At 41.7% G+C, this 17,542-nt stretch overlaps 2 protein-coding genes and 1 long non-coding RNA gene across 3 annotated transcripts in view; 2 read left to right on the forward strand and 1 right to left on the reverse strand.

Moving 5' to 3' along the window:
* Positions 1 to 95: 95 nt before the first annotated feature.
* Positions 96 to 17,542, reverse strand: part of LOC107837040 (uncharacterized) — a 21,994-nt gene continuing 4,547 nt past the window's right edge. Inside the window, exons 2-3 of the long non-coding RNA XR_001663014.1 lie at positions 8,660 to 8,662; positions 96 to 106 (exon numbers count right to left, since the gene is read on the reverse strand). This is a non-coding gene — a long non-coding RNA (uncharacterized LOC107837040). The remainder of the gene's footprint in view (positions 107 to 8,659; positions 8,663 to 17,542) is intronic.
* Positions 4,615 to 9,508, forward strand: sync (syncoilin, intermediate filament protein). Its single transcript, XM_007559784.2, has 6 exons — positions 4,615 to 4,823; positions 6,701 to 8,215; positions 8,307 to 8,521; positions 8,779 to 8,986; positions 9,084 to 9,208; positions 9,283 to 9,508. The coding sequence occupies exons 2-6, from the start codon at positions 6,740 to 6,742 to the stop codon at positions 9,329 to 9,331; spliced, it is 2,073 nt and encodes a 690-aa protein (XP_007559846.1). The 5' UTR covers positions 4,615 to 4,823; positions 6,701 to 6,739; the 3' UTR covers positions 9,332 to 9,508.
* The window catches only part of tert (telomerase reverse transcriptase), a 12,629-nt gene continuing 8,375 nt past the window's right edge, over positions 13,289 to 17,542 (forward strand). Inside the window, exons 1-6 of the mRNA XM_016675142.1 lie at positions 13,289 to 13,614; positions 14,219 to 15,500; positions 15,830 to 16,019; positions 16,106 to 16,259; positions 16,327 to 16,494; positions 16,607 to 16,768. Coding sequence (XP_016530628.1) covers positions 13,399 to 13,614; positions 14,219 to 15,500; positions 15,830 to 16,019; positions 16,106 to 16,259; positions 16,327 to 16,494; positions 16,607 to 16,768 — 2,172 coding nt within the window. The 5' untranslated portion in view covers positions 13,289 to 13,398. The remainder of the gene's footprint in view (positions 13,615 to 14,218; positions 15,501 to 15,829; positions 16,020 to 16,105; positions 16,260 to 16,326; positions 16,495 to 16,606; positions 16,769 to 17,542) is intronic.

Here is a 17,542-nt window from a genome sequence, read left to right on the forward strand (position 1 = left end):
CATGTTTTTGGACTGTGGGAGGAAGCCGGAGTACCCGCAGAGAACCCATGCATGGTTTCGTTATTCCAATCTCCTCAATTATATGGTCAATGGAAACGCATCTAGACTCATGTTGGAACAGGAAAGCGTAATCCGCAAACGGGTTCCACGCAAAAATCCTTCAATCGAACAACATAATGGTCTCTGCCTACCTCACTTTACACTCGGCACAATGCCGTCATCAAGCAAGGTTTATCTGGCAACCGGCAGACTCATCCATCAAATTTAGCCAGATAGTGGAGCATGATTTACCAGGGAACATGTCTTCATGCTTCACACCATTACACTGCCATTACACTGGCGGTGTAATGCTTGGATGGTCGAGGAAACCTATTCCACGAATCTCTCCAGACTTCTGTCCTCTTCAGTGTGCTGTTGTTTTAGGTGGCCTACCACTCTGTGAATGAGTTGTTGCTGTTTGCAGAAGCTGTCTGCATGCCTAGGGGAATTTAAACACTGGTTGCCATGGTGTTGACTGAAACAGGTAGACTTCATTCCTAAAGTTGCAGTTCACACAGTGAGCTGCAGGTATACCACCTGATTGACCGGCATTCCTCGACACTTGCTACTTTCTCCACAGCCACAAGCGTTGCTTAAAATGTCAAAACAAGCCTGTCAAACTTCTTTGTATTTTAGTATCACAAACATCTTCTCGAACACATGAGGACGTAATTTATGGTTTGTCTCTCATGACTGAACAAAGGAGATGTAATCTTTTCCAGTTTTCTCATCTCCCATTATCAGCCGTTTTCATCAGCTGTCTCTCTCCCTGGGAAGTGGCCGTGGTTGTGCAACAGCTTGAATGTGACATACTGAACGAAACGATTGTTACAAGAGATTTATGTGATGAAGGAAAAAAAGAATCAATCGACATCTTAAGATAAAGGCTGCTGCTAAAAAAGAGAAATACCATCAGAAACATCCCTATATTTTGAAGTGAAAATGAAAGCAACCTTCTGGTGAAAGAGTTGGGATAATTAGGAAAATCAATGCATATCTGTTGGAGGAAAAACAAAGGCTTGGCACCATTTAAGCAAGTTAATAAGTGATCCCTTTGGACTCCTAAGCACAACATGTCCAAACAATGGCCGCCTAATTTCAAAACAAAGAGTGCGGCTGACAGTTACGTAACAGAAACTCTCTTTTCAAAGTAAACACCAGATAAGCTCTCTGACATTATGTTTCTCTAGGCTGTGGAGAGGCATCACTGCGTTATACTGCTGCAGAAATTACGCTAGACGTCATGAGGTTGGCTTTTTGGTTCTGTCTTTAAAACAGAAAACCAGCTAGCTTTAAGGGAAAGCTGCATAGAGACACTGAGGGAAGAAATGTTCTTCTATTGCTCCTCAAGTAATCATTGCAGCAAAGGCTGGATTTCAGTGAAGAACTTAATTGAGAAAATAGGATATAGGAAAATGCTATCTGTTGTGACCAATCACTGCTGGAGATTTCCACCAGGTATGCACACCACAAGGATGTGCATAGGTATAGACGTTGGATGGATGGATGGATGGATGGATGGATGGATGGATGGATGGATGGATGGATGGATGGATGATGAGTGGGTGGGTGGATGGATGGATAATTATTACTGCTTACATTGACTAGCATGTAAGCAGTAAGATTAACTTTCAAAAGACATAACTTTTTCAATATTTGCAAACCGATAGTGTAGTGGTAATAATAATGATAATTATAATGCTAATAATGCTAATAAAAAATGATAGTAGCAGTGGTGTTTTAATAATGCTTTAAATAGAAAAAATAAGGAAAAACTCAACAACAAATAAAATTCAACAGCACACAGTTTAACTGGTTACAAGGGTTAAAAGGACAGGGCTTAGTATTAAGCCTTGTGGGACGCCATAGGTAATAGGAAAATGTTCCTCCTGAAACAAAACTATCAGGTTTTGTTAGGAGTGACTTAAATCAACCCAGTGATTTACCTAAAAGGTCAAACTGGCTTTGCAGCCTGTTCAGTAAGATTTCAAACAGATTTTAAGCAGCGGATAAATCCAGTAGCCCACGGGGAGTGAGATTACAAGAATCTTGATTTATTGTTAAATCAATCAGCAGTTTCAAAAGAGCTGTCTCCACCCTGTGTTTGGCCCTAATGCCAGATTGAAACAGTTGATGAAAATTGTTTTTATAAAGATAATTGTTTAACAAGTTCTTCATTATTTTACTGAGGAATTCAAGATTTAAAATTAGCCTGTACTTACTAAGGTTACTTTTTTTTGTTGTTGTTTTTTTTAGGAAGCCTTGGAGAAAGAATGTCACGGATTGGGGGAAAAAATCCTCATTGTAATGAGAAATAATATTCAACAAAAATTCATGTAGTGTTTTTTTTTTTACCAAAATTTGAAATATATACATTTATTAAAAGAGACATAACTATTCTTGTGAGCTACACATGTTGAGGCCACATATAACCTAAATAAAACAGAAATCAAAAAAGGCCTCATGCATTTGAACAGTCCACCCATTAGTTCCAACAACAAACTATGGGAAAGCATTTGAAGACAAAAAAAGCCCTGTTTGCTTTGAAGTTTTGATCCTTAAAAAAAGAGTAAAATCACACAAAAATGTATCTCTTATCTCTGGTCCCAGGCCTGGACTTCAGCCACTGATGCCCAGCATGGTGACCTGCATAGGTGGTCCTCTGGTGAGCCAATTAGCTGGGCGGCTCCAAAAGTCACAAAAGCTTTGAAAAGATAACAAAGTCACCTTTTATGCTCTCCATCTTTGGAGTAAAGGAAACACGAGTTCAACGATATGTTACGGCTCTTTGTGGAGCAGCGACGGGGTGGGAGGAGAGGAGCAGCAGAAGGTGGAGGAGGACACACCGACAAGACGCTCTGGTGAGTTTGGACAAAACTGTAGATTGGAGCAGAAAGTAACAGAGCAGTCCAAAAGAGAGTCCAGCATACGGCCTATCTCAGCGGGACATTTCGTCCTGAACCACAACTCCCCCTTAAATCTGTGGCTTCCCTGTTTTCTCGAATTCACTCCCTGCATCCTTCGCTCAGGATGCAAATGAACAGAATAGAGTCAAAAAGAAACTAAAGAGACTTTGCTTTTTATGGCAAACATGACAGGGAGCAATCCTGAAATCCCTAAATCCCAGTAGTTGAGTGGGTGTGCATCATTACATTTCTGACGTGTTGTCCATTACGTCATGTAAATTACAGTCTCCCGAAGCCCAGACTTACTAAATCACCAAGGTGATTTGGTCAAGAGGGTTGAATCAACATTACATCTCGTCTTGTGCCTACAGGGAGCAAACTGTTTTCATAGGAACCCTGAGTCTGTATCTCGAAAGGATTTATTTACAGGCTCTTGACAGTAGGTAAAGTACATTTTTAAAATAGGCTCGGTAATTTGTTACTGAAAACATGCAGCCATTTACATCTACCTGTTTGTTTTCCAATAAAATTCAACACCAACTAGTGCTGAAATTTACTGTTCAGTGTTGAGTTCAACACATTTTAGAAGCAGTGAGTGTTTTTGAGGATCAGATTAGAAATTCAACAAGTTCATTTCCTATAGCAGGTGAGATTAAAGTTTGCACTAGTATGCCATCTAGTGGTCTTTGAATGTATCTTATTATGCAATCAAGCAATACACTCAACCCCAAATTAACAAGAAACAAATCCTACTGAAAGCATGTCCAGATAGTGTGCTGTGTGTAAACTCAATACTTGAGGCTCCTTTTTGTGTTTGTACCTGCTGCAGTATAGCTGCTGTCGCCTCCTCCGTGTTTTAAAATGTCCTGGTTGACGACTAATAAAGAAGAATAAAGAATACAAGAAAAGCAGTGGTCAGACACCAGCACGTGAAGCGGCTCCCCAGATAATCACTGAGAATGGAAATTTCACGCTGGACCTCCAGCAACTTGGGTTTTGTGCCGTCCCACTCCCCAGAGTCTGCGACATTGATTTTCCAAATGGAATGCAAAATGTACTTTTACCTGACCGGACTTTGGACCACTGGACTGAAACCACTGTTTCCTCTTTCTATGTATTATATACTATAGCTATAATATGTGGAAATTCAGTGAAGTAAGACAGACCGAAGTTTATTTCATATATATTTCTTTGATATTCCAATTAATTTGGATGCATCCGTAGCTCTGCCCTGTCTCGGTGCAGCTGAACTCATTACCCTCTGCATCATCTCCAAGGATCATTTTTCACCGTCCCTACCGCGTACTTCCTTTTATTTCCTGTCTTGTCTGCCGAATTCATGAGGTCAGAAGTTTAGGTGAAAACCAATCCTCCCTCGGGAAGTACTGTAGTCACAAAAGTACAGGCAGCTATTTAAAGAGTCCTCGATAATGACGAGGCACGGATGGAATCCTGGACCGACGCTCTTTCATCGGAAACCTACCTCCATTGCTCACATGTGTTCAACCACTGAACAACTTTAAGAAAAAACTAGTCCTTTAATGAATATATTCTGTTCAATTATTTTCCTCCATCAGTTTCAAACAGTGTGCTCCTGTGTATCTTTCTCCAAATCCAGTGTTTATTAATAAACCTAAACATATCTGGGGTCGTCATGGTCACACATAGCAGCACGGTGAGTGCGAGGGAAGAAGGAGGTCGGCTCAGCTGTCTTTTTCACCCTCCCCTCCTCTTAGAGTTTATCCGCACCCCATTCTCCCACTCATTCCCCAACCACTCAGCTTTCTTTTGTCATCTCAACTACAAACTGTTCAACTCCTTCCACACATTTACCATCAGGAGACGCCACACTGAAAAAGGACCTGGGATATGCTAATTGTAAGTACAGTTGAATTACAATTGACGTTTTGTGGTTTGACCAAGTTTGAATTTTGATGCTGACAATGTTCTACTATTGCAAAGAAAGAGGACTTCTATTTGACAAGCAAAAATGTTTATATTTTACAACTTTATAAACATTAGATGAGGGACTTTTACTTGAAAAAGTGGAAATGTTTACATTTATGTTTGCATCAGATGTAGGTCACTGGTCAGTCTGGATGCCTCTTGTCCACATCTGTGCTGCAACAAGACAGCTGGTCGTTTTCTTATCCTGCTCAGAGTTTTATTTTTGTAAAACTTAAATGTGATGCCAACCAAGAGGACAGATGTTTTGAACAGACTAGAATCAACTTGGATGTATCCAAAAAGCAGCTTGGTGTTGGAAAATAGCATCACGCCCTTTCTGCCCCACTAACTTCTGCCGTAAAGACATCATTGACTCAATCTAGTCAGTTTCCTCTTAGTCTTCTAGAAAAGTCTTAAATCTACAAAAAGACACTACAGTATTTAAAACTGGAAAACAAACATACTCGTCTATAGATAGACACAATGACATGTTATTGTAATGCTCTTGGACGCATGCAGTGCCACTTGCTGGAATTTCAAATCCATCAGTCTGGCTTTAGTACCCATGGCATTACAGTGTTTATATGTGAAATCATGAATAGGCCTGCTGAGGCATGTCCAAACATTCCAAAAAGCTTTGACGCCTGGACCCCTGACCCCTGAAGGGACAGCTGTCAGTAGCATGCCATTTTCAAAGCTGCTCTGCTCCACGGACCCAGAAGTTCCTATGGCATCACAGCTTTCAGCGTCTCGCCATATTAACCTAAGCCCTCCGTTAACAGGTCATCAGTGTCAGCGAGGTATACCACTGGCATGATAGAAACATCTTTATAAAATAAGCACAGCTGTTTTCAGTTTGAACGTAATAAACAGAATGTTCTGGCACTAGTCTAAAACACGAGTCAGTGCAAGATCATATGAGTAACAGCATTTACTTTGTAAAAATAAAAACCAAAGAGTGTGAAAACCAAAGAGTTTTAAGTCCACGTTCCTCAGGATTGGAACTTAGATGTTCTCTGGAAACCTCTGTGTTACTTCCAAAAGAAACCAAGACAGCAAGGATGGTATGGAGTCAATCTGTCACTGTTGCAGATATGAGACACTAAGCAAGGTACTGACAGCAGAGGATGACATATGTTAGGGTAACCTGGCTTCACAACTCAAAGGAGCGATGCAGCGTTGACAGCCACTGATATGACCACAGGACTTAAGGTAAAAAAGAAGTGGAAAACATTTAATGGATTAGCATTCAGAATTCACTTCACACTTCCTGTAGATTTGTTAAAGGCTTAACTTATGAAAGCTTACATGTGCATGGGATATGGTCAGCTGGATTAGGTCCACCACTGGCTACACACTGGCAACTGTTTTAAATATTTTACATTATTTCTTGGCGTATAATGATAAGCTACAAATTGTCCTGAAATTACCTCATCTTTGATAAGGTCTTATCAGTCACCTGAATGATCCAGAGAAGCAAAAGAGCCAAAACATTTGCTCACACAGAGGCGTTCCTGCTTGCTGACTAGATTGGTGTCTTTGATTATCAGTGCTTGACCCACTGGAATCATATGAAAGTACTAGTCAAAGAATATTTTTCTGATTTGGCTCATATTTTCACAAAAAAAAAAAAAAAAAACATGCCGGTGCAATATAGTGTCTCTTGCCTTTCAGCTAAGGTGTTATTTTCCAAATATTAAGATTTGCTGATGACCAGGTGATTTGCTGACCAGGCAAAACCTTAAAAATTGAAACCTTTTATTGTGATTTTCATTGTGTGCCTGACACACTCCTTGCTTCTTCTCAAGGGTTGTTGCAGGACCTAAAGGAGATCACTGGCTAACCCAATGGAGGACCAAAAGGAGGACTTATCCCCTACTGGATTTGGGCCACTCTTTATCAGAGAAGAAAAGGGGGATACAGATGGAAGCATCGTGGAACAGAGTGATGGCAACCAAAACCCCAAAGGGCAAAACTTCACTGGAAAACCGGGCAAACAATCAAAGCCATACCTACAGGAAATGGATGTTTTACTGAAAAGCTGTGAAAAGCTTACAGGAATTCCTTTTAGATCACGCCACATTGAGGGTTACTCTGAAGCAAGTCTGAGTAAGTCCAGTCGAAATCGAGGCAAAGAGGAGGTCCGAATAGAAACCCATGTTGAAGCAGCCAGTTCTCCTCAAGACAACCGTTCCTCCTGCTACATTGACACACATATGGACCGGACTGAAACAAAAGCCGAATGGGCAGAAAGTCAAAACTTGGGCACAGTAATCCACAGGCATGGCATGTCTTATCACACAGAGATGCCTCTATCCTCAGTTGGCAACAACCTGAGTGCCAGCATGTTGGAGTGCGAGGGCCAGCTGTTGGGGATGTTGGCCATGCTTGAAAGTTGCATGGAGGAAGCTGGCATGGAGTTCGAGCCACAAGATCAGGCAGCAGACGCAGGCCAAGACTATGTGCACATCAGAAAGGATCCTCAACATCCTACTGTTACAGTGCTGACGGAGGATCAGCCAGAGAGCCAAACACTGCTGCCAATGAATGCTGATTCTTTTGGCAAAGGCAATAATGCTTCAGAGGCTGGTGAGACTGGAAAAGCAATAAATTCAACAAGAAAAAGAAGCACACATGATCATTTGGTTGGTTGCTCAAAGGAGAGACCAGACAAGCAAAGTAATCTTGAAGTAGATCAGAGGCCTGACTTCTTATTTTCAGATCTGCAAGCCCCTCTGGAGCAAGCAAACCAAGACCCAAAGATCTGTGGGGAAACAAGCAATGGACAAAGATTCAATGAAGAGATTGAGACTATAGAAGACATTGCCAAGGCAGGAACAGATGACACAAACGTGACTGAAGAAAGACATAAAACTGATCTTGAGTCGGACATGAATAGATTGAGGTCTCAGATGGAGGACTGCATAGAGGAGGTGCAGCGGTTGGAGAAACGGAGGAAGGAGTTACTGTTGGAGGTGTTGCAGCTGAGAGGGCCCAGAGATGAAGAGGATGTGGAAAGGGGAAACAGGGACGAAGAGGAGACTGAGGAGTCGATTGACAGAAAAGCTGTGGAGCTGTTTAATATTCTCAGGACAGAAGAGGAGGGAAGACGAGAGGAGAGAAAAAGGGAGATTCAAGGCCTCAGGGAGGAGAGGGCAGAGGAAGAGAGGAAGACGTGGAAGGTGAATCTGGAGAGACAGGGACTGCAAGATGAGCTCAGGAGGCTGAAGAGGAAGCTGTTTGCTGTGGCGAGGGACTGTGCCCAGAGTCAGGCAACATTAAACAATCAGCGCTGTGATGTGGAGTTACTGAAGACGGAGGAGGTAATACTACCACCACCAGGAGTTGTAGAAGCATCACGACTTTTAGGAAACATTGGGTAAAAAAAAATGCTTTTTCTCTTTCTTTTTCCAGGAAAAGTTGAACTCTTTGGTGTTGCAGCTGACAGAGGAGAGTTGCCAACTCAGATCAAACCAACAGGAACAACTATTGGAGCTAGAAGTAGAGCTTCACCGCCAAAGCTCCGGACAGACGTCCAACACTCAGGAGGACCTGACTGAGTGCAGGAGGAATTCCTGTGGGGATGTCCAGCAGTACGTCCAGGGTGGACTGAAAGCACTGGAAGACAGGTGCTGTCACAGTCATCGAATGCTTTGAGTGGATGAAAATACTCCATCCAAAATATCTATTCCTGATTTTTCTTAAATTACCTCATCTGAGTCAATAAATATCGGCATCAAGGGCAGTGAAAGTTATTGATCCTTAACCAACTGTTATTTAAATTATGGAAACCTCAAATATTGTATTTATCCACTTTTATGCCATTCATATTCAGTATACATTGACACTGTGATGACAATTTTAAGTTACTATATTGCTCACCTAGATATGAACCCATTTTGGAGGCACTGCTGAAGAGAAAAGAAGCAGCAGCTGGTGCCCTGGCGAAAGCCAAAGAGCAGTCCCAGGAGCTGAGGGTCCAGGTGAAACCTCTGAGGGAGGAGATTCAGAAACTGGAGTTGGAGAGGACCTGTTTGGAGGAGAGACTCAAACTGACCTACATGCAGAGGCAGGAGGATGCAGTTCGCCACAAGGTAGGCAAACTGTGCTTTTTGAGCACCTCTGAAAACTGGTGCTCAGGCATTCCATCCAGTGGATTGTCTAATCACTGCCCTCTCACCCCCTTTTTAGGAAGTTGTGCATTTTCTGGAGGAGAAAATCCGAGAGATGAGGACTGAGCTGGAGATTCAGAAGAGAAAAACCAAGGAGATGGAGGAGTTGAGAGAAAACCTCACCAAGCAGCTCCTGCTTTACAGGTTTGTCATGGTGTTTGAGTCAGCTTTATATTAAGGATTCAAGGATCTAAACCTGATTGTTTTTCTTTCTGTAGGACACCAACCGAGGACCACAACAGCTGTGATCAGCAGGACAGAACATGATCATGCTTTCTTTTTGGTTGAAAAACAACCTTGTCATTTGTGTTGTAATTTTAAATTTGTAAAAGAGAGTGAGCTTCATAGATTTCAAGTATGGACTTTACCCAAATTGTTTGCCTGTAAAGTAGGATGCACCGTGTAGAAAGGTTTCTGTTTCAAATAAAGGCCTGGTGTTTCTTACACTGTGAGTGAGACTGATGACATAATGTCTCTCTAAAGAACAGAGAGTGCTTCTTATGCTTATAAGGGCAAAATTTTTGAAGAACTAAACAGTGCTGCACAAATTAATAGAGAGAGTGAGCTCAGGAAACAGGAGAGCACCAATGTGTCAGGACAGGCACTCATCTCAACAAAGCAGAGACGAGTCTTCAGCTCTTCAGTGTTAGATTAAAGACTTGTAAGCATACTTGTTGGGTTAGTAAGGTACTAGTACAGCTCATAAGTAAGAAAAACTACTTACAAGGAAATATTGGCAAGTAGGTTCACTGGCTGCTTAAGGAAATTCAGTAAAATGTGGACTACGTGCAACATTAAAATGCTGAACACAAAAAAGGAAAATTAAAACCCAAGTGGGAACCTGGACTGCTTTAAAACTATAGTTTGTTTTTTTTTTGCAGTGAATGTTAAGTTTGTTTCTTCCTCATCTAGGGTTGCCACCTTTCAGAAATCAAAATAAGGGACGCCCACCACGGCGTGTCACCCTACTTTTCATGGGGTGGGATGGCCGCTGGAGCAATAGACAATATTTATGGCAGTGTTTTTTGTTTTTAAAAAGTAATCCAGAGGGGGTGCTGTGATGGCGCAGGGGCAAAGCACAACCCATATATTGAGGCCTTAGGCATCGTGGCGGTGGACCCAGGCCGCATGTCCTCCCTCTCTCTCATTACCCACTTTACTGTCAAACTACTTCCAAATAAAGGCAACTACAGCCAGCAAAACCTTTAAAATAAAAGTGACCCAGAGAGCAATCATTCATACATAGAGTACTCCAAAATTGTACTCCAATCAGAGTAGCACACCTTAAACATTTTAATTAAGCAAGTGTAAAATATATTTCTTAAACTGCTCAAGTACTGAGTAACTGATCATAATACCTAATTTCATAATCACAATGTGTCCTCAAACAGGGCTCCAAAAGTATAAAAGTTATGTGAAAATTTATAAATTGTAAAAATATTTATACAAGTGAGGAGTTAGATTTGGAGGCTGGTTCTAGATCAAATTTACCACGAGGACCAGGGTAGTCTGTGTTTTTCCATGGCAACACTTAAAAAAGAATGAAAAACAAACAAAAAAACAAAAAACAGAGCAATATTTCATTATTTGATATATCAAGTAAGCCAAAGAGCCACTTGTGTCTCCAGAGATTCAGGTTGGATCAGGTTGCAGAGCCCTGATCTAGCAGATGGAAAGTATGATCCTATCTCAATACAGCAGCTAAAAGTGCAGCACTATAATTTTTAATTCATTGTTAAAATAAAATTGTGAAGGTTAAAAAAAATCCATCTCTTAATATTAAGAGATTAACAGTAAATACAGGAATATTTCCTACTTTAAAAAGATTTGTTAGGGCTTTCTGTTTGTTTTATTAAGAAATGTTGACATATTAATTCAGTGTTCAGTGGTCATTTAATGNAAAAAAGGAAAATTAAAACCCAAGTGGGAACCGGGACTGCTTTAAAACTATAGTTTTGTTTTTTTGTTTTGCAGTGAATGTTAAGTTTGTTTCTCCCTCATCTAGGGTTGCCACCTTTCAGAAATCAAAATAAGGGACACCCACCACGGCGTGTCACCCTACTTTCATGGGGTGGGATGGCCGCTGCAGCAATAGACAATATTTATGGCAGTGTTTTTTGTTTTTAAAAAGTAATCCAGAGGGGTTGCTGTGATGGCGCAGGGGCAAAGCACAACCCACATATTGAGGCCTTAGGCATCGTGGCAGTGGACCCAGGCCGCATGTCTTCCCTCTCTCTCATTACCCACTTTACTGTCAAACTACTTCCAAATAAAGGCAACTACAGTCAGCAAAACCTTAAAAAAAGTGATCCAGAGAGCAATCATTCATACATAGAGTACTCCAAAATTGTACCCTAATCAGAGTAGCACACCTTAAACATGTTTAATTAAGCAAGTGTAAAATATATTTGGTAAACTGCTCAAGTACTGAGTAACTGATCATACTACCTAATTTCATAATCACAATGTGTCCTCAAACGGGGCTCCAAAAGTATAAAAGTTATGTGAAAATTTATAAATTCAATTTATAAAATTTACAATTTTATAAATTGTAAAAATATTTATACAAGTGAGGAGTTAGATTTGGAGGCTGGTTCTAGATCAAATTTACCACGAGGACCAGGGTAGTCAGTGTTTTCCCATGGCAACACTTAAAAAAGAATGAAAAAAAAAACAAAAACAGAGCAATATTTCATTATTTGATATATCAAGTAAGCCAAAGAGCCACTTGTGTCTCCAGAGATTCAGGCTGGATCAGGTTGCAGAGCCCTGATCTAGCAGATGGAAAGTATGATCCTATCTCAATACAGCAGCTAAAAGTGCAGCACTATAATTTTTAATTCGTTGTTAAAATAAAATTGTGAAGGTTAAAAAAAATCCACCTCTTAATATTAAGAGATTAACAGTAAATACAGAAATATTTCCTACTTTAAAAAGATTTGTTAGGGCTTTCTGTTTGTTTTATTAAGAAATGTTGGCATATTAATTCAGTGTTCAGTGGTCATTTAATGTATTAGTAATGTCAGACATAGACCTTCTGCCCAGGGACGGTTCTAGATGGGGGCCAGCAGGGGTACAGAAGAAATTATGCTAACTAAATGTATTTTGTTAATATAATTTGTTCTTTAAATGGCCATTTGTATTATTTTTGGCTGATATGACTATACATTAAATAAGCAAATCTAATAATCAAACCATGACAGTCAATTAAAACCACAATAACAAACTTAATCAATCATAGCAAAATGTTCTGTACCATATCAGTCTCAGGAGATGATTGAGGGATGAATGCTGATGTCTGGTTCTTTAGGTTCTAACCGGGTCTTCTTCCTGATCCATTCTGTCTGACATCATGCAGCACTGCACAACACGCCAGGACGAACACATTCGTTTTAATTGCCTGTATTCATCTTCACTAACATGTTCAGCCTGCGATTTGAGTCTTCCCTCTCACGTCCGTATCTGTACGAGAGGTTTCGGTTCTAAGGACGGTGGAGAATCGGGTTGAGGATGTTTTAAAAAGACGCGGTCGATAGCAGCTCACCACGGCTGCGTAGAGTCCGTCTCTAGGCAACCACAAGAGCGTCGGTCCGTAGTGTTCTGGGGGTCCTTGAGCTCACACCACGACAATTTAGCTGACCTTAATATATCCTGTGTTTTATTTTGGTCATTATTGTTACAATTAGTCTTGATATATGTGTGATGGGCGTGTCTATCGGATATTTATAGAAATACGGAACAAATCGCGTCCCACATCGGTTCAATACGGGACGCAACATTTAACAGCCAAATACGGGACGATTCCGTATTTTAAGGGACGGGTGGCAACCCTCATCAGAAGATTACCCTAGTTTTAGTAGAGTTTATAAAGAGCTAAAACAATCTTATAATTCACAAATGCACAGAATTTTAGTGATTTTCTATCTTTCAGTGATGTCTTAAAAAATTAGACAATAGAAATATTTTAATTTTAATAACATTAAGTACTTAAAATATTTGCATAGCACATTTAAGCAACAAGGCAGTTTAAAGTGGTTTACATGATTAAAAATAAATTTAATTAAATTTATTTTATTTTTAATTTACTTTCACGTGCGACTATTCATCATATCGTGGATCTATGACAACAAACATTTTCTTGTTGGCGATTGGTGAACTCCGGATTCACCTTTGAAGTATGCGGCTTTCTGATTGGACGCATATGAAAACCCAATCCTCATTGGCTAACGGCAAGGCGGGCGGGTGAACTCAATACCTCAAGGCAGGAAGTAGTTTGTTTGCTAGCCAACATGACGGGGTCGTGTTTACCGTGAGTTAGGGGGCTTTAAGTCATTATGGCTGCGGCTGATATGTCCACCGTGCTGAACATTCTCCGGTCTCTGTATCGGCACATACAGACGCTGGAAGAGTTCGCTAACAGCATCGAGTTCAAGGAAGGAAAGAAGCCGGTTCTGGTTGAGCAGTCAGACTCGAACCGCTTCAAAACGTTTGTCAGAGGAGTGTTTGTGTGCTTTGATAAGGAGCTACAGCAGAGTCCCAGCTGCAGCGAGGTGAGATGAAGAGGGCACAAAACCCCTCTTCGTTATCGACACATTCTAAATATTGACTACTGGTGGAAGATTAAAAAAAACAGTGTCTTCCAAAAATATTCATACACTTTGACCTTTTTGTCCATGTAACACATGTTTTAATACTTTTTATGTAATTAAACAGCACAAAGTAGTGCATAACTCAAAAACATTGGGCACTTCTAAATTCACTTGGTTGTCCTGGATTTTACTGACTGGTATAATAAGGAGGCTCAAATTCACTCTTTTCAGATTTTTATTAACTACATGCATACGTTTTATAAAACTTATTTATTATAAGTTTTATTTAAAAAAAGTATACATTTTATTCATAAAAATCTCAAAAATGTGAGTTTGAGCCTCCTTAATATACCAGCCAATAACACATTTACATACAGAGTTGCAAAGTTGCACAGTATAACACAGGGCGTTATGTAACTGTGAAAATAAACAGTATTTTGAGAAAGTATTTATATTCCTTTTCAAAGTGGAATATAAATGTCATGGTTTTGATGGAAAAACAACCTCCATATCATAATGAGAGGTTGGTTTTTCCTAATACTGAGTTATGTTATATTGTTGTTAGATTTGCACTCTACCGGAACTCCTGGCTTTTGTTCTCAACACCATGAAAAGGAAAAGAAGAAGAAACGTCCTGGCGCATGGCTACAACCTGCTGGCCCTGCCGCAGGAGGATCGGGACGCAGACCACTTTAAATTCCAAGGAGACGTGACCCAAAGTGCCGCCTACGTTCACGGCAGTGACCTGTGGAAGAAAGTCACCTTGCGCCTGGGCACAGACATCACACGGTACCTGCTGGAGAGCTGCTCCGTATTCGTGGCAGTGCCTCCTTCGTGCGTTTTCCAGGTGTGCGGCGTCCCGGCGTATGACAGGGTGTCCACGAGCCCACCCTCGAGTGGGTTTCATCTTCAGCTTCGACTTACGGGGCGCAGTTTGTCTCACTTTGGAAGAGATAAAAGGTCACTGCGCTTTAGGGGAAGACAGAAGGTTGAGAATCTGGCTCAAAGCCAGATTAGGAGAAGAAGAAAGGAAAAAGGGAACAAGAGAAAAAGAAAGAGGGGACTCGATCAGCTGGAGGAGGAGATGGGAACTTCCTCAGGAAAGAGGAGACGGTTAGCAAACACAGAAAGCAATCAGGAGCAAACGGTTGAGGAAAGACAGACTAGGTTTGTGGAACCAGCAACGTCTAGGAGGGATGTGGAAAATGGGACGACTGGTTTCAAACAGACAATTGAGATGCCAACAACGGAGGGTGGTCCCAGTTGGCGGTCAGGGGCTTTTCCTCCTTTGCCGCCCTCACAATGTTTTATCCGCACGCTGGGATTCCTGTACGGCGGCAGAGGCCTGCACAGCTTCCTTCTCAACAGGAAGAAAAAAAGCGTCGATGGATCCAGAAGGTTACAAGGGAAAGACTTGATACGAGTCGTCTTCTTCGAGGGCTTGATGTATTTGAACGGTTCAGAGAGGAAACCGAAAAAGCTTCCCCAGAGGTTCTTCAACATGGTTCCCCTCTTTAGTCGGCTGTTGCGGCAACACAAGAAATGCCCTTACAGCAAGATCCTGCAGAGGATCTGCCCTTTGGTTGAAGAGCGTAACACGGGACCTGGAGAGCTAAGCTCCCTTCTACCTAAACATTGTGCGCCCCATCGGGTCTTCCTGTTCGTCAGAGAATGCCTCTCTACTGTGATTCCGCGAGAGATGTGGGGCTCGGACCATAACCGGGTTCATTTCTTTGCCAAAGCCAGGAGTTTTCTCCACAGCGGCAAGTTTGAGAGGCTGTCGCTGGCTGAGCTGATGTGGAACATGAAGGTGAATGACTGCGACTGGTTGAAGATCAGTAAAACCGGTAAGTCAGATACGCTCTCGGATTTTTTATTTTTTTTGTTATTGATAGGTTGAGAGTTGTCTGCAGTTCATACAGGCGAGGGTTCTGTCACACACACACACACACACACACACACACACACACAGTTTAGTCCCTAGAAAACCCAGTTCATTTGGGAGGTGGAAATGCGCAATTGAACTCTGATGAGGACCTAAAAACCAAACTCTGGTTTGCCGAAAAGTCGAGGTCTTGGTTTGGTTGAAGTGAACTTTGCCATAGAATTCTGAATGGTGCGGTTTTAGTTGCGGTTCGTGTTTCTGACGTTCTGAACCGACTCGTCTTACTTGCAGGCCGAATCCCACCCAGCGAGCTTGCGTACCGGACGCAGATCCTGGGTCAGTTCCTGACCTGGCTGCTGGACGGCTTTGTCGTGGGTCTCGTCCGCGCTTGTTTCTACGCCACGGAGAGCGTGGGGCAGAAGAACGCCATCAGGTTCTACCGACAGGAAGTCTGGACCAAACTTCAGGACTTGGCTTTCAAGTATGTACCGAGGCGGTTCTCTGTTTACACCCGAGTTTGGGATACAGAACAGACGGCTTCATTTAAAGATAAAAACTTGTTTTCAGAGGTCACCTCTCCAAAGGTCAGATGGAGGAGTTGTCCCCTGCTCAGGCAGCGTCTCTCCCCAAAGGCACCGTCATCTCCCGACTTCGTTTCATTCCCAAGTCAGACGGCATGAGGCCTATCACACGAGTTATAGGAACGGATCCCAAAACGAGGGTACGCAGGCACTTTTTAGAGACCTCATCTTAGGGAAGTTACAGCCGTAACCTAATTCCTCGTGCAGTTGTTCCAGGCTCGGGTGCGGGACTTGCTGGACGTGCTGAGGGCCTGCGTGCGCTCCACTCCATCCCTCCTCGGCTCCACGGTGTGGGGGATGACGGATATTCACAAGGTGCTGAGCTCTCTGGCACCAGCCCAGAAAGACCGACCGCAACCGCTCTACTTTGTCAAAGTGAGTCATGACATCTGATGGTTTGGTTTTTCTCTCAAGCCATTGAGAAATACCTGTTTTTGTAAAATGGCAACCAAGGAAGATTTGTATCAGTTTCTTATTTGTCTAACAGGTGGATGTGAGTGGAGCCTACGAGAGCCTGCCGCATGGCAAACTCATAGAGGTGATTGGCCAGGCCTTGTGCCCCGTCCAGGATGAGCTCTTCACCATCCGCCGCTATGCCAAGATCTGGGCAGATTCCCACGAGGGCCTGAAAAAGGCCTTTGTTAGACAGGTGCTGTTATTTGGCTTCGTGGATAACTATGCTGTGCGAATAGCGTAGTGCTAGAAGGATCATTTTATGGTACAGAAGGATATACAGTTACTTTATGTAGCTGGTTTACACCCAATGCTCAATTTAATATCATAAATATGAATTGAACATACTCTTGACTCATTTAGCTGATTTTAATCAACCATTTGCAGTAAAAAAAATCTTATCATTTATGTTTGTTTCTTCAATCTTAGCAGCTGTTTTTATCTACGTTCTGGATTTTTTTTTTATAAAACATGTTCATGACCATGCTCAGAAAAAAATTCATTGTTAGTACAATATTTCTGCTATTTGCAACCGTAGAACTCTATCACATTTTATCACAGCCACTAACTTTAACATACGTGATAGATGTTTTAGGTGATAGACACATTGTTTTTAAATTTTATTCTACAAAAATATGTCTAAGAAATGTGGTGTGCACGTTTTATGTTTTTTTTGGGGAGGGGGCTATTCTCTCGTCTGGTCTTAGATTCCTAACTGGATAAACTTTGGCTAAGTCAATCTAACACATGTGAATGTGTTGATGTAAGCTGTGCTATTGTAGCTGCTGAAGAAAACCAGCCGTGATGCTGCTGCCACCATGTTTCACAGCTTCTTACATATATGCTAGCATTCTTTGTTCCCTACGTTTGTGGCAAAGCGCAAACTGAACTTTTTATGTTTTGTTTTTTTTCTTGCCATAACTTCAGATTAAATCATACACAGTTGGTCTCTAATTTCTAACTGAGGGAC

This window comes from Poecilia formosa, unplaced genomic scaffold (genome assembly GCF_000485575.1).
Source record: "Poecilia formosa unplaced genomic scaffold, Poecilia_formosa-5.1.2 Scaffold107, whole genome shotgun sequence".
Classification (NCBI taxonomy): Eukaryota; Metazoa; Chordata; class Actinopteri; order Cyprinodontiformes; family Poeciliidae; genus Poecilia; species Poecilia formosa.